This window comes from Tamandua tetradactyla, chromosome 23 (assembly GCF_023851605.1).
Source record: "Tamandua tetradactyla isolate mTamTet1 chromosome 23, mTamTet1.pri, whole genome shotgun sequence".
NCBI lineage: Eukaryota > Metazoa > Chordata > Mammalia > Pilosa > Myrmecophagidae > Tamandua > Tamandua tetradactyla.
In genome coordinates, this window is record NC_135349.1 from 24,184,501 (window position 1) to 24,209,668 (window position 25,168).

At 55.1% G+C, this 25,168-nt stretch overlaps 4 protein-coding genes across 9 annotated transcripts; 3 read left to right on the top strand and 1 right to left on the bottom strand.

Annotated features, from left to right (window-relative positions):
* Positions 1–77: 77 nt before the first annotated feature.
* On the top strand, positions 78–3,696 carry SEPTIN1 (septin 1). Its single transcript, XM_077141251.1, has 11 exons — positions 78–287; positions 440–530; positions 637–723; positions 985–1,108; positions 1,396–1,530; positions 1,626–1,743; positions 2,328–2,429; positions 2,538–2,637; positions 2,878–3,043; positions 3,224–3,314; positions 3,422–3,696. The coding sequence occupies exons 1-11, from the start codon at positions 93–95 to the stop codon at positions 3,506–3,508; spliced, it is 1,296 nt and encodes a 431-aa protein (XP_076997366.1). The 5' UTR covers positions 78–92; the 3' UTR covers positions 3,509–3,696.
* Positions 3,697–3,926: 230 nt separating this feature from the next.
* Positions 3,927–9,660, bottom strand: MYL11 (myosin light chain 11). Of its 2 annotated transcripts, none has more exons than XM_077141258.1 (7): positions 9,497–9,660; positions 5,448–5,543; positions 5,112–5,187; positions 4,810–4,914; positions 4,642–4,720; positions 4,276–4,324; positions 3,927–4,140 (listed from the first exon to the last, which is right to left on the bottom strand). In XM_077141258.1, exons 2-7 carry the CDS (start codon positions 5,481–5,483, stop codon positions 4,036–4,038), a joined length of 450 nt encoding a protein of 149 aa, XP_076997373.1. In that variant the 5' UTR covers positions 5,484–5,543; positions 9,497–9,660; the 3' UTR covers positions 3,927–4,035. The 2 variants fall into 2 exon arrangements, with proteins under 2 accessions (XP_076997373.1, XP_076997372.1); XM_077141257.1 differs by lacking the exon at positions 9,497–9,660 and adding an exon at positions 6,182–6,313.
* A 485-nt stretch (positions 9,661–10,145) lies between these two features.
* TBC1D10B (TBC1 domain family member 10B) lies at positions 10,146–20,630 on the top strand. The gene is made up of 9 exons (XM_077141249.1): positions 10,146–11,107; positions 13,925–14,024; positions 14,326–14,433; positions 14,529–14,635; positions 17,798–17,912; positions 18,042–18,107; positions 18,301–18,490; positions 18,840–18,994; positions 19,084–20,630. Exons 1-9 carry the CDS (start codon positions 10,161–10,163, stop codon positions 19,750–19,752), a joined length of 2,457 nt encoding a protein of 818 aa, XP_076997364.1. The 5' UTR covers positions 10,146–10,160; the 3' UTR covers positions 19,753–20,630.
* A 1,715-nt stretch (positions 20,631–22,345) lies between these two features.
* On the top strand, positions 22,346–24,733 carry CD2BP2 (CD2 cytoplasmic tail binding protein 2). Of its 5 annotated transcripts, none has more exons than XM_077141253.1 (7): positions 22,346–22,425; positions 22,967–23,068; positions 23,266–23,395; positions 23,519–23,676; positions 23,781–24,213; positions 24,295–24,401; positions 24,471–24,733. In XM_077141253.1, the coding sequence occupies exons 2-7, from the start codon at positions 22,991–22,993 to the stop codon at positions 24,600–24,602; spliced, it is 1,038 nt and encodes a 345-aa protein (XP_076997368.1). In that variant the 5' UTR covers positions 22,346–22,425; positions 22,967–22,990; the 3' UTR covers positions 24,603–24,733. The 5 variants fall into 5 exon arrangements, with proteins under 5 accessions (XP_076997368.1, XP_076997367.1, XP_076997371.1 ...); XM_077141252.1 differs by having other exon boundaries at positions 22,358–22,439; XM_077141256.1 differs by having other exon boundaries at positions 22,358–22,439; positions 24,492–24,733.
* Positions 24,734–25,168: the final 435 nt, after the last annotated feature.

Sequence of the window (25,168 nt, forward strand, 5' to 3'; positions counted from 1 at the left end):
CCTTTTTTGTCTACCCCCCATCTCCCACCAGGGTGATAGGGCCATAGTGGGGCTTGCAATAAAAGTGTGCAGAGAAGCTGATTCTAGGGGTCATGGACAAAGGGATCCAGGAGATAGGGACCCCAGGTATCCTTGGTCTTGGCTTTCCCCACCTCTTTGGGCCTGGGCGAGTTTCAGTATCTCAGCTTTCTGCACTGCCCGCCCCCTTGTTTGCCGCCCTCAATTTCCTGCCCCACCAGAGGAAGTGGGAAGCGACAGCAGGTGCAGCAACAGCTAGCAAGGCCATGGTGAGTCCTGATGCCCCTGGCCCCCTACACCCATGGTTCCGAGGCCCGGGTCACCCCACAGTAGGCTGATCTGTCCTAGCCCCTGAGCATAAGTGATACCGGGAGCCCTGCCTGCTACTCCCAATAGCCTCACATTGTACTGCCCCCACCAGGACAAGGAGTATGTGGGTTTCGCCGCCCTTCCCAACCAGCTGCACCGCAAGTCCGTCAAGAAGGGGTTTGACTTCACGCTTATGGTGGCAGGTCTGGGACTTAGGAAATTGGTGGGGGGTGGGGGTGGGGGTGGGGGGAGGTTCTAGAGACCCTGGCTGTCCCCTCACCTGAGCAGTTGGGCCTGTCCTGTCCACAGGGGAGTCAGGCTTGGGGAAATCCACTCTCATCAACAGCCTATTTCTCACCAACCTCTATGAGGATCGGCAGCTGCCAGCTGCCAGCGGTAAGGCCCCCCCGCCACTCTGTCCTCTCCAGGCACTGCCCTTGGCCCTCCTCCTGTGTCCCCAAGCTGTCCTCTTTTCTTTGCCATCTGGGTTTCCCAGGGCTTTCTGGATCTGGATGACTCAAGCAGCTCACTGCTTTCCTCTGGGACTCGGTTTCCTCCCCTGAAAAATGAGTGGGGGCGGACAGTGATGCGGAGAAAGGCCATTAGTCCTGTCTCAGACCCCTACCAGGCTCCTGGACCTCTTCCGTGTTCCCACAGATCGCTTGACACAGACACTGACCATCGAGCGCCGGGGTGTGGAGATTGAGGAGGGGGGTATCAAGGTGAAGCTGACCTTGGTGGACACACCTGGCTTTGGGGACTCAGTCGACTGCTCAGATTGGTGAGGAGGAGGGGAGGGGCAGGAGCTGAGCCCCTCAGTGGCCCGCTCAGTTACAGGGCTGGTCTGCTCTACCCAAGAGATAGTGCCTGTTTCCGGCAGCCACCTGGCTCAAAGTGTGTGCTGTGGCTAGTAGGTGCTTCTCCGCGTCTCACCTGCGCCCCTGCCACCTTCCCCTCATGCCTTTGGTTGAAGCCAAAGAAATGATCTGCCACTCCCACAGTCCTGGCTAGCCTTGCCCCTGCCCCGCCCTGTGACCTCTGACCCCATGCCCTCTTCCCACACCCCAGCTGGCTGCCCGTGGTGCGCTTCATTGAGGAGCAATTTGAGCAGTACCTTAGGGATGAGAGCGGCTTGAACCGGAAAAACATCCAGGATTCCCGGGTCCACTGCTGCCTCTACTTCATCTCACCGTTCGGTCGGGGGTGTGGAGGACACCTTGGGAGATGGGGCATTTGCAGAGGGGGTGGGCGGGTCTCCACACCCTTGGGCTGATTCCTCCCCAACCCCCCGGGTGCAGGCTCCGGCCCCTAGATGTGGCTTTCCTCCGGGCTGTGCACGAGAAGGTCAACATCATCCCAGTCATTGGCAAAGCAGATGCCCTGATGCCTAAGGAAGCCCAGGCCCTCAAGCAGAAGGTGTGATGGTGACCTCTGATCTGTGACCCTAGGTGAAGGCAAAGGTCACACCCAAACCTGATCTCAGCTATGACTTTGTTCATCTTGGCCTTTTTGGTGCATGGCGTGTCAGGCTAAACGGTGGGGAAAACTGAGGGATGCTTTGTCTCTGGAGGCTCAGAAAAGGATGGATATGCAGCTCCTGGGAGAAGGCCTGTCCAAGGGCAGGGGCACACCACCATGACCCCTGACCTACCCTGGCCCCGAGATGCTGATGACCACCCCACTCCTCAGTGTCTTCAGAGCTCTTACCCACTGTTTATGTTTGTCCTTCTCTCCTGGTGTCTTAGGGGTATGCCCTGTCTTAGAATCTTTCCAGGTCTCAGTCTTCACTATTTGTGTCTCAGCCCCTCATCGTCTCTGAAGTTTTGTTTTTGGTCATCCTGTGTGTCCATCGCTAGCCGTCTCTCTTTCATGTCTTTTGGTCTGCCTCTGACCACCCAGACTCCCTGTCTGTCATATCGCTGGCCATATTTTGTCTGTCTCTCATGCTCTGTATCTGACTCTCTGTGTCTCACTGTCTCTGCATCCCTGTCTCCTCCAAGATCCGGGACCAGCTGAAGGAGGAGGAGATCAACATCTACCAGTTCCCCGACTGTGACTCCGATGAGGATGAAGACTTCAAGAGGCAGGATGCCGAGATGAAGGTGCTAGAGGCAGAGGGGGCGGATGTGGAAGTGGAGGCTGAGAGGTCCCCCTCCACCCCACCCCCTTGTCTCAGGAGCCAATGGTGACCCCTGACCTCTGACCTTTAGGGAAGCATCCCCTTCGCAGTGGTCGGTTCATGCGAAGTGGTGAGGGATGGGGGGACCCGGCCTGTGAGGGGACGCCGCTACTCCTGGGGTACCGTGGAGGGTGAGTAAGGCTCGCCCCTGTTCTCAGGCTAGTAGGGAGCCCAGGCTGCCACCAAGTCAGCTGCACCCACCATGCAAAGCTGGAGGTGGGCTCTGGCCCCAGGGGTCCTAGGAATCAGAAGTGGGGATCCTGGGACTCAGGCAGTACCCACCCAGGGCGGCAGCAGGACTCCCGGAAGACTGGCCCTTGCTGGTGGAGCTGGACCCGAAGCACCCTGACGCTGGCTGGTCCGCCCCCCAGTGGAAAACCCACATCACTGCGATTTCCTAAACCTGAGACGGATGCTGGTGCAGACACACCTGCAGGACCTGAAGGAGGTGACGCACGATCTGCTCTACGAGGGCTACCGGGCCCGCTGTCTGCAGAGCCTGGCCCGTCCTGGGGCGCGCGATCGTTCCAGCCGCAGGTGAGAGAGCCGGAGCAGACGCTCTAGAGGTGTCCAAGACCCCGCTTGGCTTCAGTCCCTGACCTCCCGGACATGGCTCCTCACCCTGAACCCCAACCTCGCCGCAGGCCCAGCCTTCCGGCCCGACCCGCAACCTCAGGTCCCGCACCTGATCCCTGTCCCCTTCCTCCCACCACCCAGTAAGCTTTCCCGCCAGAGCGCCACGGAGATCCCGCTGCCCATGCTGCCTCTGGCCGAGACGGAGAAACTGATCCGCGAGAAAGACGAAGAGGTGAGCCAGCGTCCCTCTTTCCCCACCACGACCAAGGTCCCAGGCCCTCTGCGGCTTCCCTTTCTGGCCTCCCCGGCTCCCATCGTCCTCAATCCTGCCCCGCACAGTTACGCCGCATGCAGGAGATGCTGGAGAAGATGCAGGCCCAGATGCAGCTGAGCCAGGCCCCGGGCGAGCTGTCGGACTCTCTCTGAGGCCCCCGCCCCGCCCCGCCCCGTCCCGTCATACTTCGGCTCCGCCTTCCGCCCGCTTCTGACCCAATCCCCGAGCCCCAGCCTGTAGGCCCGCCCCTGCTCCGGCTCCAGTGGGCTGTGCCCTCTGATCCCGGAGCTTGTAGCCCCGCCCCGCCCCGCCCCGCCCCTAGCACCCCTCTCCGCCCAACCTACGTCAATAAAAACCGAACATCCCTGAGGCCACGCGAGTCTTCTCTCTGCTAGCGGGACGAGGTGGCGGCAGTAGGCGGGGAGCTGCCCCACCCGGGCCTCCCGGCCCTGTTCGTTCATTCATTTAGTAAGCACCTCCCTTGTGCTCAGCGGTGCTTCAGCACTCCCTCCGGAATCCCCATGGGAGGTGGGTGGGGTGCTCGCCCAGACACACCACTGGCACCGCCGATAAGAAACAAAGACCAGTTCAATTTTATTGGGAGTCAGGGCGGTGGGGGTGACGGGGGTCGGTCGCACTGGCCGGAGGACTTCGGCCAGCACAGGCCTAAGAGGGTCCCTTACTCCTGGTCCTTGGCGTCACCATGCGTGATGACGTAGCAGATGTTCTTGTAGTCTACGTTGCCGCCCACGTCTGGGGGGAAAGCTGCCCACATGTTCTTGATCTGGGGGAAGACGTAGAGCAGCTCGTCCCTCTTCTTTACGCCCCTCTCTCTCCAATCACCTCCTCATGGGTGACCCTCCCCAACTCACCTCCATATCCCCAATCACCTCCTCATGGGTGACCCTCCCCAACTCACCTCCTCATGGGTGAAGCGGTCACACTGTGTGGTAAGCAGCTCCTCCAGGCTGGAGAGATGTGACAGAGGGGCAGTTAAGCCCGGTTCTTCGTTCGTGTGTCCTTCCTACTCCCTCCCACCTTATCCTCCTTGCCACCCCCCAGTCTCACCCCGAAAACCGGAATCACTCTACATGCACCCCTCACTGGACTCCAAACCACTCTGGCCTCCCCACTTTTGCCCACCCTTCCCCACCCCATATTTCCTGTAAAATGTAATCCTACTTAAGCTGCACCCATCTCCCCCAGGCTTCATTTCTCCCTTAACCCCAATAGTGCCTAACCCTTGGTAGAAATTTAAGAAGGCTTCCTGGAGGAGGCCACTCACAACTGCTTCTTGATAGTGCCCTTCCCCTCAGGGTCCAGGACCTTGAAGGCTCCAGTGATGACATCCTCAGGGTCAGCACCTGGGGGGGCGTGATCAGAGGAGGGCAAGTGAGGTTAACGGGTCCCAGGAGGGGTGGCTGCAGACTAGAACCCAGGCCCTTTCACTTACCCTTGAGCTTCTCCCCGAACATGGTAAGGAAGACGGTGAAATTGATGGGACCACTGGCTTCCTTCATCATGGCATCCAGCTCTTCATTCTTCACGTTGAGGCGGCCTGGAGGGGTGGAGGGGGGTGCAGCAGGGGCTGGAGGGGGGTCCTGGGGCCCAGGATCTGCTTCTCAGAAGTTCAGATCACCTGGCCCATCTTTCACTCCAGGAGGAGTAGACTGGGCTGGAACCCCAGGCTGCTGAGTTTCTAGGACTCTGCAGCCTCCATGCCTGAGTCTTTACAGGTGGGGGTGGGGGACTAACCCATGGCTGCGAAGGTGTCCCGCAGATCCTCCTTGTCAATGATGCCATCACGGTTCTGGTCGATGACAGTGAAGGCCTGTGTAGGGCAGGGAGACAAATGGGAGCTTAGGTCCCCCGGGATCAGGAATAGGGTGGGGGGGGGCTATCCTGGGCTGATCAGCTTCTGGATCCCAGCCAGCTGTCCCTGTCAATCCCAAGCTGGGAGGGAAGGAAGGAATTCCAAACCCTTCCCCTCCCCCCAAACAGGTGCACATTCCAGGGAGGGGGTGGGGGTAGGGAAGGGGAGGCAGTGGGTGCCTTGGGTCAGCCTACAGTCTCTCCCCTGCCCTCACTCACCTCCTTGAACTCCTGGATCTGAGTCTGGTCAAACATAGAGAAGACACTGGAGCTTCCACCTTCTGCCGCTGCCCTTCTCTTGGCCTTCTTGGGTGCCTGGAGGGAAGCGGGAGGGTGAGCATTGGACAAAGGGGCTCATGAGCCAGTCCCTCCTCTTTGGGGGCAGTAAATGAGATTCAAGGCTTTTTGATGCCTTTCCTTCTCAAGCAATTCTTCAGGCTCTGGGCCTCTCCTTCCTTGGGACCTCTTTGCTGTGGGGTCTTGCTTCCCCCAAACTCCCTACTGGGTCCCCATCTTTCCATCTTTCCCAACAGGTGGAAGATTCTTCCCCTTCTTGGTGCCCTGAGCAGCCTCCTCTGAGCTCCAGACTAGTTGTTGTGACCCTGATCCATGCCTTCACTCTGTTTGAGCCTCTACTTTCTCAGTTGTAAAATGGGAGTGGAAATTCTTGCCTGGCTGGTTACTGGAGGGCTTAATAAAGATGGAGTGCAGGAAGGATGAAGCAGGCTTTGAGAGGGGGAGCCTGTGAGTGGGGAGTCTGGGTAGATTAGCCTTAGTTGGGTCCTTTAGGCCATCACTCAGCCTGTCCATCCCATATTATTAGTAATACCAAGAAATGGAAGTCATCTTTTTTTTCCCTCTTGCTGGACTGGGAATCAGTATTTTCTCTCAGAGAGTGAGAGGGCCCTGAGGTCTGTGGGATCTTGGCCAAGACCTGGGGAATTCTTACTCACCATGTTTCAGGCTCCTGGGGGCAATGTAGTGACTCTGGTTGGAAAGCAGCGGAGAGAGTCAGCCTGGTGTGGTCCCTCTGGGGTTATATAGTCCTGCTCTAGGGAGCCCTTAACATACCACGGTAACCTTAGCCCTTCGGGTGCCCACCCCAGATACCAAAATAGCCCAGCTTAGGACGCTCCTTTCTTGGAGGGCCCAGAGCAGCTGAAGCCCAGGGAGAGAGGGAGGGAGGGAGGGAGGAAGTAGTGTGTCTTGGGATGCCTGCTTCACTAGCACTTCCAAAAGGGGACTAGAATGTGCAACAGTTGAGAGGGGGCCCAAACCTAGGCACAGTTCCGGGAGAGAGATGAACCAGGCTCCGCACCTTTGAATGGGACAGGCTTAGATCTAAACCCAATAAACAAGATATTGGGCACCTACAGTTGCGAGCCACTGAACTGGGCTTTGCTGGTTTACTTTGGCAAATCCTCCCCACCAGACTCCTCCCCACCCCCTTCCCTATCGTGGAGTTCACAGTTGAATAGGGGTGGGGTGACATACTGTTGAGGTGGAAAGAGAGAGATTGGTGGAAGCTACGGAATCAGGAAGGCCTCCCACATCCCCTCCCAGGAGAGGGGGGTTTGTGAGGAAAGGTGCAGAATGTGGAACCATGAGGCGTGAAGAGCCTAGGCTGCCTCTGTGGTCGCATGCTTTGTGTTTTGACTCCCTGAGCCTTGGTTTTCCACTCTATAAAATGGGTGTGTAATTCCCATCTCACTGTTGTGGGTATGTTGTGGATATGAACACTTTTTAGACACAGCTTAGTAGAGTATCATCATTATAATTAATGACTAGGCTCTACTTTGCCACGGAGGCAGGAAAATGCAGAATATGACACACCAGCTTCAGGGGCCAGATGTAGGGAGTACCACAGGCATGTCTAGGGTATGGCAATGGCTTCATAATGGCCAGTAGAAGCGAGTCAGGTGAAGGTGGGGGGGGGGGGGGCAGGCATGGTAGACAAACGCCTGGTGACGTGAAAGATCGGAGTCCTTCGGGTTGCCCGAATTGTGATGGGGCAGGAGCGGAGGATGCTAGGGGCTGGAGCCCGGGCACTGGAAGGCCTTCCACGCTGGGACCTCCGGAAGCCTTTGAAAGGTATGAAGTAGAAGAGAGATGTGGTCAGATGTGAATCGAGACTCATTTCTCTGGATACTTGTGTGGAGGCTAGAACTCAGGAGGAGAGGCAAATAGGGAGAGAAAAGCTAGTTAGACCTCTTGGGTGACTGAGATGGCCAGTAGTTTCTTTATCTCCATTCTGGATAGGAACCAGCTTGGCTGGCTGAGTGGCTTTGAGGCCTTCCCTTTTATCACTCTGGGCTCCCAGTGTCCCAGCACCCTCCATACTGTGGTACTGTGGCAATCTGGGGAGATGGAACCGTGGAAGCCTGGGAGGTCCGAGATTGGCAGGCACACCCAATTCCTCCTCCTCCTGCTACCTCTAGGACCTGATGTCCTGAAGAAGATGTCTCTTCTCCTCCCCCTCCTCCATCACCATGCCAATGCCTCTAAGACATTTTCTTTTCTGGGCACTGGGGCCCGGCCACCTGTTGTCTCTAAGATGTGGGAAGGAGCCGCCTAAACTTAGCAGCTGCCCTTCACCACCCTACACTGGCCCCCTCCCTGCTGGAGACAGCAGCTGCTTCACCTTATACGGTTACCATGGGGGCCAGAACCCAGGGAGTAGCCCAATTACTGTGGGTTCTGGGAGTGGAGGGTGACGCCAAAGAGGACAGGCAGTACAAGAGGTTCGCAGGAAGTTTGGGCCAAATGGAAAGTGGGAAAGTTGAGGAGATGCAGATGAGGAGTGGTATGTCTCAGACACCGATGGGAGTTCACAGGATTTGGGGCTGGGCAGAGAGGGTGAAATGTCTCTGAGAACTCAGAAACCAAGAAGAAACTGGGAAGGTGGGAGGTTGGAGGTTGACTGGAATTTCAGGATGGTGGATTCTGTTTAAAGATCGGGGCCCAGGGGAATGGGGGCCAAAGAGAGGAGGGGGAATGTAGGCGCTGCAAGGTTGGAGCTCATATCAAGGCTTTCTGTTTGTGGTCAAGGGCAGCCTGAGGGGCCGCATGAGATTGTGGTCTGTGTTCTAAGCAGGAAATGAGGAGCACAGAGATATGTGGCACCGAGGGGTAGGGGCTGATGGGACTGGGGTCATGGATCCACAGAAGACTGGTATTCCAGACATGAGGAGTCCAGTGAGCTCATATCAAGGCTTTCTGTTTGTGGTCAAGGGCAGCCTGAGGGGCCGCATGAGATTGTGGTCTGTGTTCTAAGCAGGAAATGAGGAGCACAGAGATATGTGGCACCGAGGGGTAGGGGCTGATGGGACTGGGGTCATGGATCCACAGAAGACTGGTATTCCAGACATGAGGAGTCCAGGGTAGTGGGGATTTGTGGATTTGGGGTCACGAGAATGAGGGAGGGGGCTTTCAGAGGGGATGAAGTCAGATAAAATGGAGCCTAAATTCTGGCGAAGGGCTCAGATAAATGGGGCTGAACAGTGGCACTTGGGGCTTGAGATTCTTGCAGGAAATAGGGGCTCCAGAGAGACGGGTTGCTTAGGAGATCTTGGGGCTCTGGTTACAGTTGCCTAGGCTTGGAATGACGGGGTTGGTTGGGTGGGGGGCGGAATTGGAAAATTAGAGACAGAGTGAAGGGTGAAAGTACTGGATCAGTATTTCAGGGTCCGTGATGGGTGGTTCCCCAGATCATCAGAGTGGGGGAGCCTAGGGAGCTGGGTGGAGAAAGGGGTCCAAAAGAGGATTCAGGAAGGCAGTGCGCCTCTCTTATTGGCTAAGAGTGTGTTAATCCCCCGGCCCCTCTCCGCGCTGTCCCCAACTGTCACCCCCCTCCTGCGCTCGTCGCCGGTTGTCACCGACTATCCCTAGGCTGGCACCTCCTGCCGGCAGCACCCCTGCCATTTCTGTATGGTCATTGGCCGAGACAGCTGTCTATCTTCCTCTCTTGTTCCTCCCCTGTTGCTAAAGGGGGAAGACGCGGTCATTGGCTGAAAAGGCAACTCAGAAAAGCTTGGCCCGCCCCCCACCCTCCCACCCCTACCCCACTACCTGTCATTCCTTCCTTCTTTGGAGACCCTAAGAATCCCTCAGCTCATCCTATTGACTGCGGATGCTGTCTGTCACAGCTCAAAAAGACACCCCTGTCTGTCAATTTTACCTAAGTCTATGCCCCTTTTCATTGGCTCCCTTTTACCGTTCCAATCAGCTTAGGTGGGGGTGTCCTAGGCTTTTACTCGCGCAGTTCCCACCTCCTTCCCCGCCCTTCCGCGGTCAGTCACTCCTCAGCCATCTTTACTGGCCAATAGGTTCAGGATCCCACTTTCCTATTTGGTCACTTCTTTCGTTCCGCCTTCTCCCGTCTTCACTCGCCCTTTGATTGGTCTTCTACACCCCCGCCTTCTCCGTTTCCTCTTCTCAGATTACCCACCCCTTTCTCACCTCCAACCCCACCCATCCTTCCAGCGATTGGCAGAAACCCAGTTCCCTCTCCCCTGTTATTGGTCCAAACCTTCTGACTAGGCGGGAGGAAAAAAGGAGCGCGAGGGGACGGCCTGCGCGCAGGCGTGAAACGTCGAAACGCTGGCCGCTTAGCCCGGCGCTGGGACGTGTGCGCAGGCGTCAGGTCGGCAGCTCTCCTGAAGCGGGAGGGAGGGGGGAGGCGGTGAGAGAGAGCGAGGGGTCGGGAGGGCGCGAGTGAGCCCCGGGCGTCAGGCGCCCCCTGACTCCTGCCCCGCCTCCGCGGAGCTCCGCGGCCGCCTGTGCGCCGCCCCCGCCCCCGCCCCCGCCCCCGGCGCGCGCCGGGCAGCGCCCTTCGCCCTCCAGCCTTCCCCGGCGGGCGCCGCGGGGCCGCCTGAGGGGCGGTGCCTTTTGCGGCCGCCCGGGCGGGGGCGATGTGAGGGGCGGCACGCGGCCATGGAGACGGGCCCGGCGCCCCTGGTGGCCCCGCCGCGCCGTCATGGTGCCCCCGCGGCCCCCTCGCCGCCGCCCCGGGGGTCCCGGGCCGGGCCCGTCGTGGTGGTGGCTCCGGGGCCGCCAGTGACCACGGCCACCTCGGCCCCCGTCACCCTTGTGGTTCCCGGGGAGGCACGACCCGCCTGGATCCCGGGGTCGATCCAGACCCGCGACCCAACTCCGTCTCCGGACCTGGTGGCCCAGGACAATACGGTGGTGCTGCTGACTCGGGAGGCCTCGCACGGAGCCCCGACGGCGCATGTCTCCTCTGGCCCGGATTCCCCCATGCCCGCAGCAATGGCAGGAGATGGGACTACGGTGGCTTTGGCCCCAGGGGCAGACTCTTCGAAAACGGAGGAGGATCGAACCTCACCGGCCCCTGCACCAGGTACCCCCACAGCGACCCCCACCAGGACCCCGTCCAGAACGGCTCCTGGGGCCTTGACCGCCAAACCTCCCCTTGCCCCCAAGCCGGGAACCACAGTGGCCTCAGGAGTGACCTCACGGGCTGCAGCAGCGACAGCAGGACATATGACAAGTGGACATGGAGCAGCAGCAGCCACAGCATCAGCACACACTCCGGAAGACTCCTCGGGACCTGGTACAGGCCCTCCAGGGACATATGAGACTATGGTGGCCGTGGTAACAGTGACCCCAGCTCCGGAGCCTGCTGACAGTTTTCAGGACCTGGGCTCCACGTCCAGCCTGGGACCTGGCATCCCTGGGCCTCGAGGGCAGGCCCCGGACACCCTGAGCTACTTGGACTCTGTGAGCCTCATGTCTGGGACCTTGGAGTCCCTGGCAGATGACGTGAGCTCCATGGGTTCAGACTCGGAGATCAATGGACTGGCCCTGCGCAAGACGGACAAATATGGCTTCCTTGGGGGCAGCCAGTATTCAGGCAGTCTGTGAGTACCCAGTGGGACAGCCTCAGGGTAGCAGAGGTTGGGGCAGGTGGGGGGGGTGTGCTATACACCTTTCCCGAACTCTGGCAGCAGGAGGTGATCCCTGTCATGATCCGAGCATCCTGAACCTTTTAGCACTGGCATGTTAGAGATTCCCACCTGGAGTCAGGAGTCACTTGACTTTGGAGTGTGTGTGCTATTGAGCTAGCGGCTTCCCCACTTCCATATTTTAGTTTTGTCCTTTAAGATGAAGTGAGGGTAGAATGAGATGATCCCTAAAGGCATCCCACCTCCTTAATGTTAAACTCCAGCCCCAGGCCAGAGATGTTCTGAAGGAGTGGCTGGGCAGAGGTCCTGGTAGAGCCTTTTGGTCCCTTAGGGGCAAAGAGTCTGGGAAGGATGCAGGCACCCTTCCTCCTCATAGCCCTGGGCTTGCTGGGTTGGTGAGATAGGGAAGTCTGGTTGATGGAGAGGAGATCCTGAAGGCAGTACCCCTCTGTGAAACAGTGAAGACTGATGAAGGAAAGAGGATGGGGGAGGCCTCTTCCCCATTTCCTAATCTCCCTAGCAGGCTTTACTCTTTCCTAGTTCCCTCCAGGGGCCTGAGTCACTCCTGAGGTAGGGGTGTGTTGGCCTCTGACTTCTTCCTTCCCTCTCTCTGGGTCCTGTGGCCCTTTAACCCCCAGTCAGTTCGATCTGCAGCATTCCCTGAGCCCCTAGAGCCAGGGTTTGTGCTGAGCTCTCAGGAGCAAATTATCGCTTAGACGGAGAGACCGTGCCTTGATACCTGGTTTCCATCATATGTTAGGTTTCCGATGGAGAGTAGCACAGGGTTTTTTGTGAGTGCCTGGGGGAGGAATCCTTTGCCAAGCCTGGGACTCAGCTGAAGCTGATCTGAATCAAGAATGAGCTGGATTTGGTTACAGCTATGTGTTGGGGGAAGGTATTCTAGGCAGGGTTAAGAATTCCAAAAAACAAAGCAGGAAACCTTGATTGAGCATTTACATCCGTGGTCCTATATGGGGAAAGCAACCGAAGTTTGACCCTGGGGTTTTCCCGTGTATTGAGGATGCATTGTCGTACCTAATTTATAGATGAAGAAAAAGGGTTAGAACAGTTAAGTGAATTATCCCTTTCAGATAGTCTGGATTTGAGCCTAGATCTGTGTGACCCTAAAGACCTGCTCCTCAATACCACACTGCCCTAAGGAACTTGGACTGAATTAGATTTCGGTGAGCTTTTCTTGTGCCAGGCACTGGGCTGGGTGCCATTTCTCTGCCTTGTAATTTTGCCCCTCTAAAATCCCTCCTTCATGCTGGAGGAAACTACCTCTGAGGCAAGACTGACAGTGGCACACCTTAGATTTTCACGGCATCCCACTGCCCACAGGATAAAGGTCAAGCTCTTGAGCCTGCACACAAGGTTCCTTGTTATCTGGCTTCACTAGGCTTTCTGCTTCTCCCCCTGCTGCCCCTTACCAGACACATTGAGCTGTGGTCCTGATGAACTGGTTGTAGCCCATCCCCCTTCATGCTCAAGCTGTCTTGCCTGACAGGAATCCCTTTTCTCTCCCTTTGCTTGCTAAGTGCTACTCATCCTTCATGGCTTAGCTCAGATGTCCCCTCCTATAGGAAGCCTTCCCTGATAGCCACTGCCCCCACTCCAATTAGGTGCCTCTTCTGTGCATCTTTGACATTGCATTTCCTACACCACATTGCGGTTATCTCCCCTGCTGAACTGTGGCCTTCTTGATGGTAGGAGAGGTATCTGCCCTTTGTAGAGTTTGGAACTGACTTATGATGGAGATGAACTAGAGATGGTCTCTGTTAAGGTACTTGTAGGACAAAATAAATCAACATTTAACTAGTCCTTTCTATTTAACAGCCCTTTATTTCTCCATAGTCCTCTCATAAATTTGTGATGTGGGTGGTGACATCCTTATTTTACAAATGAGGCAGAGAATTAGGTTATCACTTGCCAATGTTCTCCAACTTCTAAGAGAAAGAACTGGGATTTTGACCCAGGCCTGTCTAATTTCTAAAACCTAAGCTCTTTTTTTCCATTCTACTTACTTCCTGGTTCTGGTACATACAAATAACTGTTTCAAAACTAATGGGGCACTTTTAGTGTGAAATTTTGACATGGGACAAACAGGGCAAGGAGAGCTTTATATTACCTGGGAATCTGGAGGTGATTTCAGAGAGGAGGAGATAGAGGGAGTTGTAGATGGCCCAGGGGGTCTCAAATGTCTGACAGGAGTATACTCAGACAGTTGCTTCCAAGGAGACAGAGAAGTGTTTTGGTTCTGTATTATACTCTTTTTTTGTATTGTATTTTATGGTTAATAATTGCTATTGCTTACTGTGCCCCTGCTGTGTTATCCCATAGTGACCTCACAACAAACCCCTTCAGGTAGGTACTGTTAATTCTCTCCATCTCGCAGATGAGGAAACTGAGGCTTAGAGAAATCAAATGACTTGCCCAAGGTCACACAACGAATAAGTGGGAATGCTTAGACTTAGATCTGGTCTAACTCAAAGTTTAGCTTTCAGTTATCCTTTAAACTTGGATGTGTCAGAAGTGAATTTGAACATAAACCTCTATATAGTGATTCAGCCGGGAAGGAAGCCCTTTTAGTATGATGAACTGAATAAGCTCTTGGATGGCCTAGTAACCAGACATCCTGGTTTTTTGCTAGACCACAAAATGCTTTTATGTCCAGTTTCTCAATTGAGCCTGGGAAGGTGACTTGCCTCAGTTTCCCCAGCAATCCAGGTTGTGTACTGCTACTGACCCCTTTTATGCACCCCCATCCTGCAGAGAGAGCTCCATTCCTGTGGACGTGGCTCGGCAACGGGAGCTTAAGTGGCTGGAGATGTTCAGTAACTGGGATAAGTGGTTGTCACGGCGTTTCCAGAAGGTTTGAGAAGGTTGAAAGGCGGGCAGGGTGATGGATGAGGTGGGGGATGGGGCGTCAGGGCCCATATGCTGCGGGGATGTGATGTGGGTGGTGTCTGCCCTCTGGACTATGTTGAAGCAAGTGGTACCTGGGCTTGGGGGGAGAGGAATAGCTCTAAAGACAGCAGGCCAGGCATGTTCAGTGGAGTCAAGCCTATGTGAGATGTGGGATGAGTGTCTCTGGGGAACTGAGATCTGCTGGGGTTAGCTCTGATGCTGTGCCAGCTCTTGAAGTGGTTCCCCTGCCTGCCACTTTGCCGTAGGTGAAGCTGCGCTGCCGGAAGGGGATCCCCTCCTCCCTCAGGGCCAAAGCCTGGCAGTACCTATCCAATAGCAAGGAACTCCTGGAGCAAAACCCGGGCAAGTTTGAGGTGCGTGTACCCTTGGGTATAGTTGTACATGGCCCATCTTTGTAAGTGGTGTCAGTCCCTCCAGATCCTGAGGTAATCCCTGCCGTCCACCACAGGAACTGGAACGGGCTCCTGGGGACCCCAAGTGGTTGGATGTTATTGAGAAGGATCTGCACCGCCAGTTCCCTTTCCATGAGATGTTTGCCGCCCGAGGGGGACATGGGTAAGGAGACCATACCTTGTGGGTCAGTCAGCAAACATTTGTTAAAGACTCCAGATAGATATAGGCCTTGGTTAAAAGCAAGGATTCTTTTAACCCAGCCCTACAGGGATTCTAGGAGAGTAATCTTTAATGAATTGAGTGTCGAGCTCTATTGAAGGAACTGTCTTGGGAGCTGAGGGACCACCCTCAGGAGAGAGACTCCAACTCTGGGTGTTTGTCGGGGGTGGTGGGAACACATCAAGGGCTTGTGGAAAAACTTGCATAAATGTGAGCTATAGCAGGGGGCAGGTTTTTCCTGGATGGGGAGTTTTGTAAGCTGTGTCTGGGCAGTGGGGTGGTGTAGGGCTGTTGCTGGAAAAGAAGTTTGGAGTGAAATCACTGAGGGCCCTTAAATTCTGTGCCAGGGCATACGGATTTTGTTCTGCAGGCCCAGCTCCTGCAGTATGCAAGAAGATCCCTGGAGGTTCCCAGATGAACATTTTTTATCACAAAGTTCATCCTTTAAATAAATATGTATTGAGGGTCTGCTATCTGCTAGGCATTGTTCTAGTCACAAATGACAGCAGTGAACAAAAAGACAAAAACTCCTGCCCTCTAGAGCAAGAGCTCTACCTACCTAGAGCTGGGGATAAGTAATAAATAAGATAAAGAAGGAAAGCATGCTGTATATGAAATGGTGGTATTAAAAAGCAGTTTAATGCAATAAAGGTGACAGGGAATGTAAATGGGGGTGGGGTTGGAATTTTAGACAGCAAGGGCTAGGGCAGGCTTCACTTAAAGGGTGACATCTGTGCAGAGACCTGAAGTAGGTGTGGGAGGGAGCCATATCTGTCAGGAAGAGTGTTCCAGGCAGATGGAACCACAAGTGCAAAGACCCTGAGGTGAGAATGTGCCTGGTGTAGTCTGGGTACCAGGAGGAAGCTAGTGTGGCTGAGGGAGAATGAGTGATAGGAAGTGGAGGAGGATATGAGGTCAGAGAGAGGTAATGGGAGCTGCATGAGAAAAAAGACTTGCAGGCTGTTGGAAACATTTTGCTTTTACTCTAAGACTGGAAGCCTTTGTGGGGTTTTAGGGCAGAGGGGTGACTTCTATTTCAAAAGGGCAGAAGGAGAGAGATCAGTTAAGAGACTGATTATTTTCATTATCAGGAGAGAAATGGTGATAGATTGGACAAGGATGGTAGCAGTGGAAGTCTGAGGAGAAGTGCTTGGATTCTGGATACATTTTGTTGAAAGAGTCAAAAGAATCTTCAGATTCAAGAGAAAGGAGTTGAGCTTTATGGCCTGAGAATCTAGAAGAATGGAGTTGCTGTGTACTGATACGGAAGGGGGGGATGGGGGGAAGATAATTTGAGGGGTATTTTGGGAGCTCTGTTTTGGAACGTTCGGTTTGAAATGCCTATTGGACATCCAGATGGAGATGTCAAGGAAGTTGTATTATGATGTACAAGAATTTGGATTTCAGGAAGATATATTGGAAACTGGGAGTTAGCCTATAAATAGGACTAAATCCAGCCATGGGACTGGATGAGATCTCCACAGCAGCAAGTGCAGATAAAAAGGGAAGATGTCCAAGGATTAAAGCTCTGCTGTGTCCCACAGCATTTAGAGGATGGGAAAATGAGAAACAGGGAGGAGAAGTTGGAGAGGTAGGAGGAAAACCAGGAGAGGGTGATTCCTGGAGGCAAAGTTAAGAGGGCTTCCGAGGATCAGCTGTGTGAGATGCTGCTGAGGGTTCACATAAAATAAAGCTGGAAAGCTGACCTCAGGAAGTCATTGGTGACTTCAGTAAAAGCAGTTTTGTGTGTACTAGGTAAAAGCCTGACTGGAGGACAGGGGCAAACATATTGAAGACAGTTAGTCTATACTCTGGAGACATTTTACTCCACAGGAAAGGAAATAAATGGTGTGGTATTTGGAGGGCGCAGAGGGGTGATGATATTAAGAGATGACTTTCTTTTTCTTAAGCTAGAAGAAATAATCTATTGGTACACTGATGAGATTGGTCTGGTAGAGAGGGAAAGATTGATGGCTCAGGAGAGATGGGAGGATTGCTGGAGCGCTGCCCTTGTGTGGCTGAGAGGATGGGAGCCAGTTCCCGTTAGCCTGGCCCACAAGCAGCTTGCCTGTAGCTGGGAGAAGGCGGGGCACAGAAGCAGGCAGGGAACATTTAGAGGACATATAAAAACGTTATTTATTTCAATATGTATTAGATAGAGCAACTAGCATATCAAACCTGTCATTTCATGGATGCTATTGCAAAGTGAAGAAAAACTATTAAGCAAATAATAGTAGAGGTGGTTTGCAGATAAAGCACAAAGGAAGAAGATGACATCTGAACGACTGACTTCTGTGAAACCCTATTGTAGCAGTAGTGCAGGAATTCTGTAAGCTGGAGGCAGTGGGGAGATCTTGGAGGTCATACTTTTGTCTGGGTAGGAGGGAAGTGGCTATGAAGGTGGAGAAGAGGGAACGGATAAGAATGAAATTCAGAATATAGGGTTGCTAGGCTGTGATGATTAGCTTTGGGGAGTGAGGATGACTCCATTTTCTAACTTGAGGGCTAAGTAGATAGAAGTTCCAGATATACCTGTGGGCAACCTCAAGGAAGAGGAGCAGGTCTAGGGCAGGGATCTTATTCTTTGGGATGCAGAAAGATAAGAGGAAGGTCTGTGGCACAGCTGGTTTCCAAACCTTCACAAACCAGGGCCCATGGGACATGTGAGGGGGACCCGATGAAATCCAGTGAGACAGACAATTGTGTGTCCTGTCCTGGAAGAAGCCTGCTTAGGGGGGATAAAGGCACCCAGAAGTGCTAGGGGAGGACCTATGCTGCAGATACGAAAGCTTCCTGGAGTAGATGACCTTGAAGGTTTATGGGATGAGGGAGGGAGGCAGGGACAAAGACTGGGAGGGAAAAAAAGCACAGCCTGTGCTGGGGAATGGGTAGGGAGCATGTGGGTGTGCAGCCGAGGGTTGGGGGCTGGAGCCTGGAATGCTTTGTTGGTGGTCTCAACCTTTGGCAAGGACTTCAAAGGCAGGACTAGGAAGCAGTTGGGGGCGGAGTGAAATGCTGAGGTTAATCTGGGGCTGGGCTGGGGCTGCTGGAGGCAGAGAGCTCCCAGCTCCCATGATGGTCCTCCCATCTCCCTCTCCCCCACAGGCAGCAGGATCTGTATCGCATCCTCAAGGCCTACACCATCTACCGGCCTGACGAGGGCTACTGCCAAGCCCAGGCCCCCGTGGCTGCAGTGCTGCTCATGCACATGCCCGCTGAGGTCAGTAGACACTGGTCCTGGTCGGGGGGTGGCAGGATGTTGGTCTGCAATGGTGATGAGGGGGGAGGGAACTCCCTACTTTACATTCCTCAGACCCCATCCCGCCCTCCTTGTTCTTGCCCTTCTCAGCAAGCCTTTTGGTGCCTGGTGCAGATCTGTGACAAGTACCTCCCTGGCTATTACAGTGCAGGGCTGGTGAGTATCTAGGGGTACCTGGGGCTATGACTTTTCCCCAAGGCTGCAAGGAGGTCCTGTCCCACCCTGGCCCTTCCATCCCTCTCCTCTGGGCTTTTCCTCCCTGAGGTGAGGGTTCACTACCAGGGCCAGTTCCACCCTAAGGGGGCTGCATCAGGCCAGACCCTCTTCTCATGGCATATCCCACCTCCAGGAGGCCATTCAGCTGGACGGAGAGATCTTTTTTGCATTGTTGCGCCGGGCCTCCCCACTGGCACACCGGCACCTGCGGCGACAGCGCATTGACCCTGTGCTCTACATGACAGAGTGGTTCATGTGCATCTTTGCCCGCACCCTGCCCTGGGCTTCAGTGCTGCGCGTCTGGGACATGTTTTTCTGTGAAGGTACTTCTGTGGCCACCCAGGCCATGAGGGGACTTGGATTTCCACAGTGATTGTCATAGGGCTCTGCCGCATTTCTGGTGCCCCCCTGACTAAAGGTACTTGTTGAACTTTGCTGTAAGCAGCTCAAGGGCTAGAGAAACCAAAGCCTGCTCTTGGTTCTGCCATGGACCACGGCCTGCTCTCCCTCTCAGGCACAAGAAATGAGGCAACTAATTTCCCTTCCCAGGACCTCAATTTCCTTACCTGTGAGGTGGGCAGTAGGAGAGATGGGAGCTGTAAGTCCCTTCTAAATGGGACAGGCCAAAATCCCAGGCCTGATCCCCCCATATTCTTCTCCTTGACCCTGCAGGCGTCAAGATCATCTTCCGAGTGGCCCTGGTGCTGCTGCGGCACACGCTGGGCTCGGTGGAGAAGCTGCGTTCCTGCCAAGGCATGTATGAGACCATGGAGCAGCTACGCAACCTACCCCAGCAGTGCATGCAGGAGGACTTTCTGGTGCACGAGGTAGGCTTTGACCTCAGCACACCTCACACCTGCTTTGGCCCATCCCCACACCTCATATTCATTCTTGTACCCATTTCCTCTCCATCTAGGTGACCAACCTCCCAGTGACAGAGACACTGATTGAGCGGGAAAATACAACCCAGCTCAAGAAGTGGCGAGAAACTCGGGGAGAGCTGCAGTATCGTCCCTCACGGCGGCTGCATGGCTCTCGGGCCATCCACGAGGAGCGCCGGCGGCAGCAGCCACCCCTGGGCCCCTCTTCCAGCCTCCTCAGCCTCCCTGGCCTCAAGAGCCGAGGCACCCGTGCAGCCAGTGGGGCCCCCCCCTCCCCGCCCCCTCCTGTCCGCAGGGCCAGTGCTGGGCCTGCCCCAGGGCCTGTGGTCACCGCTGAGGGACTGCACCCATCCCTTCCCTCACCTACTGGCAACAGCACCCCTTTGGGTTCCAGCAAGGAGACTCGGAAGCAGGAGAAGGAGAGGCAGAAACAAGAAAAAGAGCGTGAGAAGGAGCGGCAGAAGCAAGAGAAAGAACGGGAGAAGCAGGAGAAGGAGCGGCAGAAGTGGGAAAAAGAGCAGGAAAAAGAACAGCAGAAGCAGGAGAAGGAGCGGCAGAAGCAGGAAAAGGAGCGGCAGAAGCAGGAGAAGAAGGCCCAAGGCCGGAAGCTTTCACTGCGTCGAAAGGCAGATGGGCCCCCAGCCCCTCAGGATGGCGGGGATAAGTCCTCAGCAGCTGAGGTCCAGCAGGACGCTTACTTCTGACTTCTCCCCTGGGGCTGAACTGCATGGCCCCCTTCTCCCCTTAGCCAAGAGCAGGCCTGGCCTGGGGTGCTGTCCCTAGCTCCCATAGCAGGCCATCTCTCCCTCTTGGGAAAGTGGCTTGATTCCTTGTCTCTTTGCCATCTGCTGCTCCTACACGGTCAAGACAGTCGCATTATATGGGGCAGCTGTGTTTCCCTGGGACAGCCATGGACAAGTCTTGGTGTCCCTCACCTGCAGTTAGGCCCAGCCTGGGTCTTTTACTCCTGCCCCAACTGCTTCTGGGATCCCCTCCCAGGTACGGTCCTGGTTGACCTCTTGTCACCAGTGGTGACTCTTGGCAATGGGAGTAAGTGATTTTCAGACTCTTGCCCTCTTATCCATGAGGTGGAGCTAGAGTCTCCCTCCTTCAGTCCTGCCTGTCTGCCCCACTTCCTGGCTGGGGGCCAAGGTTTTCATCACTCTACTTCTGGACATCTATGTGCTGTAATTATGTACTGAGGGCCAAGCCAGCCTGGGGTAGGGGCACTTGCTCTGTCTTCTGTCCTTTGGTTTTCCTTCCACAATGCTATTGTACCCATTAATTTAAGGGACATACACCGGAATAGGAAATGTCCCCCCACTTCCCCTTCCACTGCCCTTCTGTGCTTCCTCTTCCTCACCCACTTTCCTCTGTATTCTCAGGCCTCCCCTGCTTTTTCTCACCAGGGCCTCCCACCTTTCACCTTGTTTCCTTCCAACCCTCCAGCCCCTAACTGAGTAAGGGGTCTTTCCTTGAGCTCCAGAGGGTGGGACCCATGTTTACATTCTCTTCTCCTGTCCCTGTCTCTGCCCTGTGCGGCGCTTTAAGGAACCGGAAAAGAATCTGCTGTTGTACCTGGGCCTGTCTCGTGCCTTGTTATTTGGGTGAGGAAGGATGGGGTATGAAGTAGGGAGGAAGAGGGAAGCCAGGACCTGGGTTTGTATTGAAGCAGTCTGCTGATTATTGCAGGTATTTCTTGGCCTTTGGTCCGTCTCTCAGTCACTTCTTAACAAACATTGGTTGAGCTCTTGCCCAGCCTTGCCTGGCATCTGCTGCTTCCATTGACACTGGCTTCCTGGAGCCCTCTTTGTGCCACCTGCAGCATCCAGATCTCCTTCCCAAAGCACTCATAAAGCTCCTAGAAGCCAGAGGGGGCACTGAGGGTGACTAGGGAGCCATAGTCCTCTGGGGATGGGTTGGGCTGGTAGCCAGCTGCCTGGTACAGCTCCTAGTACTGGGCCTCCAGACCAGGTAGCAGGTGTAGCCAGTTGCCTTCAGCTTGCCAGTGCCCACAGCCAGGCGTTCAGACCCTGTTGGTTTTCTGTGGCCAACTTGTAGATCCTCCCATCCTGTGCCTTTTGCCCCAGGGGTCAGGATAGACAGCTCCACCTGGCAGTTTTCCAGCAAGATGAGACTAGGTGATCCACCTGGTGCTCCAAATAGAAGAGGTTTCCCCAGAAGATAAACCAGTATTCCTGGTAGCTGGTATTTCAGACCCTCTTCTTCAGTAAGATGTCCTGATCTGGGGTGTGCTCTGTACCCATGTAAAAAAACTAAGCACTTTTTGTAGAGGTTCATGTGATCCAAACTGGGAGGAAATACTGGGGCAGGCAGAGGAGGGGTGGGCCAGCAGATTTCCCTGCCCGCCCCTCCATGCTACCCTCTGGCTCCAGTGGGCTCTTTCTGGGCCTGGCCTGGCCTAGTGGGATTCAGGCTCTGAATGTCCACAAGAGCTGGGGGCCTTTTCCCTCTTTCCAACCCCAGCTTCTCAGCACTGGCCAAGACTCATCACCTGCATAAGGCACCACAGGTTGGGGCCTTGTTTGGTAAAGGGGAAGCTTTATCCTGTGGCTGTAGTTTCAGACACATGCTGCTACCCTTTTTCATGCCTACCTGACAGCAGGGTTCGAGGGGCCTGGGGCCTGGATACTGCGCACTGGTCCCACTGAGTTGGCTTTCCGACCTGGAAACTAGGAGCTCATCCTGGGGCGGGGCATGGGGCAAATGGGTCCTAAAGGGAACTGGGTTCTGAAACCAAAGTGTGGTCAAGGGCCCCCGAGGCGCATCATCTGAAGAGCCGGGCTTCCTCTCGACGGGAAAAAGAGTAAAGCCACTCCTCCCAGGCTATGAAAGAAGATGGCAGAATATTAGACGCTCTGAGTAGGAAGGGAGAATTTCTCAGAAATGATGAGGGCGCAGAACCCTTGGCCAGCCCTGTAGGAAGGGTGACTCGAACACTGGAAAGAAAAACTAGGGCAGGAATCGTTGATTCTGCTTGGACTTTGCCCCTCTATCCAGACCCCTGGCGCCCTCTTAAACCGAGTGGACTCCACTTTCCCCAGAGCCTCAACTGCTGTCTTACGGAATCGAAACCACTTGCTGCCACCTCTCTGGTATGATCAGGCATCCATATATCCTCTTTTCTTGCTATGGCCTCCCCACGCAGCTCACGTCACCTCTCGCGGTGGGTGTCTTCCCTCTTTCCCTGAGTACTTCCGCCCGCTCTTCCAGTTAGTGTAAACGCAGTGAAGCCACTTCCGGCTTTCTTTGGCGCCTTCCGCATTTCTCTTCCGGGTAGTGGCGCCCGGGTGCCCCGGATGTAACTCTAGCGACAGCCTTCTTGCTTTCGTTCCCCTCCTCCCCTGGAGCCCCAGGTGATCGCGCGCGGGTGGGTTTCCTGGGATCCTCGTATGCTTGCCGTCCCTCTAATTTGTATTCGTACCCCAGGATAGTTAGGGGTTGCCCCGCGGAATTGGGAGTTCGGCGTAAGAAGGAGCAGAGAGGCCCGGACTCCAGGTCCTGAGTCCGCGCGGGCCCCGCGGTCTCTGGAAACTGGGCGGCGGGAGGGGGTTGCGGTGTAACCCGCGGAGCCCTGTTTCGCTGTGGCCTGCGGGGCTTGGGGATGAGGGTGGTCACATGGGGGAAGCTCTCTCCTTTGGTCAAAAATGGGGGTACCGACGGTGGCCATGGGAAAATCCTTTACAGTCCCTGCTTCAGCCACGTTCTTGAATGCCAGACCAAACCCCTGAGGTCGACTGTCTGCCAGCTCCGCTTTTGGCTCCTGACTCTAATGCTCCCTCGCCTCCCGAACTGGACCTGGCATGTACCGGAAGAAAAATTTGCTGTGCCAGGGGCCCTCTGGTGGCTAGTCTCCACCTCGCCCAGATCTCTAATTCTCCACTCTTCTCGGCACAGCTTAGGGGATCCCACCGTTCCGTCATGCCAAAGAGGAAAGTGACCTTCCAGGGCGTGGGGGATGAAAATGATGAGGATGAAATGATTGCCCCCAAGAAGAAGGTGAGGGGACCAGACTCCTGCGTTCTGGGGGACTAGTAGAGAGGAGGCAAAAGCCTGAAGAGGAAGGAAGTTGGTGGGACAAAGATGTTGGAGGGTTGGCTTTTCCATATTGTTTTAGGAGTGGGTTTGGAGGATTTTCAGTTTGGGTCAATGTTTTGGGGAGCAGCCAGTAACCTTCATCTCTCACCTGTATACAGATGGTGGACCCTGTGGCTGGGGGCCCTGGGAGCCGCTTCAAAGGCAAACACTCTTTGGACAGTGATGAGGAGGATGACGACGAGGAGGGGTCCCGCAAATATGACATCCTGGCCTCAGAGGATGTGGAAGGTGAGCCATACCCCAAAATTTGACTCTCAACTGGAGGGACAAGGAGGGGCTTCTGAGTTGTGGGGCAAGGGAGATTCTTGTCTCTTTTTTGCCTCACATAGAGAGTCTATGTCTTTGGTTCAGGTCAGGAAGCAGCCACACTCCCCAGCGAGGGGGGTGTGCGAATCACGCCCTTCAACCTGCAGGAAGAGATGGAGGAAGGCCACTTTGATGCAGATGGCAACTACTTCCTGAACCGGGATGCTCAGATCCGAGACAGCTGGCTGGACAACATTGACTGGGTGTGGCCCAGGGGATGGCATGTCTGTGGCCTGGGGGCAGTGGGTGCTGGACCTGGGGCCTTCTGGCAGTTTGTAGGAAGTAAGTCCTTTGTCTTCAATTACAGGTAAAGATCCGGGAGCGACCACCTGATCAGCGCCAGGCCTCAGATTCAGAGGAGGAGGACAGTCTGGGCCAGACACCGATGAGTGCCCAAGCCCTCCTGGAGGGCCTTCTGGAGCTGCTGCTGCCAAGGGAGACAGTTGCTGGAGCATTGAGGCGCCTGGGAGCCCGAGGAGGAGGCAAAGGGGGCAGCAAGGGTCCTGGGCGGCCCAGCTCCCCCCAGCGCCTGGATCGACTTTCGGGATTGGCTGACCAGATGGTGGCCCGGGGCAACCTTGGTGTGTATCAGGAGACTCGGGAACGGTTGGCCATGCGACTGAAGGGGCTAGGGTGCCGGACCCAGGGGTCTCATGATCCTACACCCCCACCCACTCTGGACATGTTCGCTGAGGAAGTGGCAGAGAGGGAGCTGGAGACGCCAACCGCTGTCCAGAGAGGTAAGTGTAGAGGGCAGAAAAGGAAGGTTGTGGGCAGGGGAAGGGCAACTGAGGCCCAAATGGCTTTGTCTCTTGTTTTAGAAGCAGAGTCACTTGGGGATGGTCTGGCGGAAGTGATGTGGGAATATAAGTGGGAGAACACAGGGGATGCTGAGCTCTATGGGCCTTTTACCAGCACCCAGATGCAGGTAAGCTCCTTTCTGCTTTGTTCTGCCTTGTCTCCCTTACCCTTCCCCCTGCTTCCAGTCCTCCCCCAGCTCTGCCCTCTCTCCCTGCAGACCTGGGTGAATGAAGGCTACTTCTCGGATGGTGTATATTGCCGGAAGCTGGACCCCCCTGGTGGTCAGTTCTACAACTCCAAACGCATTGACTTTGACCTCTACACCTGAGCCCATTGCGGGCCCAGGATACTGGCCCCTTCCTTCCTGGACTCTAAATTGGCCCCAACTGCCTCAGGCAGTGAGGACATTGAGGGCCACCTCTCAGTTTCCTTTTCCCAATAAATGCCTTTAGTTGTGTATTGGGGCCTTGGCTCTGCTGGTGACCAGAAGCAGGGGGCCTCTTCCACAGCCCCTATGGAGTCACCTCAGTCCTTGAGTATTGCCTCCCATGAAGTTACTCCTTGGAAGTTTCTCTGTGTTCTCTCCAATCACCTCATCTTTGTTTACCACTCTTGTGGAGCAGATCCAGGGCCTGTCAAATGTCCGTGGCCTCCCCACCTGGACTCTGCCATCTGAAAATCCCATCACTCACCCTCCAGGCTCCTCTGTTAGTTCCTGTTTTGCTCTTCATAGGACTTTGGCCTTCAGGACATTAGAGTCTCAGTTCTCACAGCCAGCAGGAGATAGAGCCCCAGGAGTGGAAATATTAGGCCTTGAATGGCTGGGACATCTGGTAGATTTTGTGATCCTTTTGGGAGTGAGCAGGAAGCATCTTCCTCACTGGCTCCCCACTC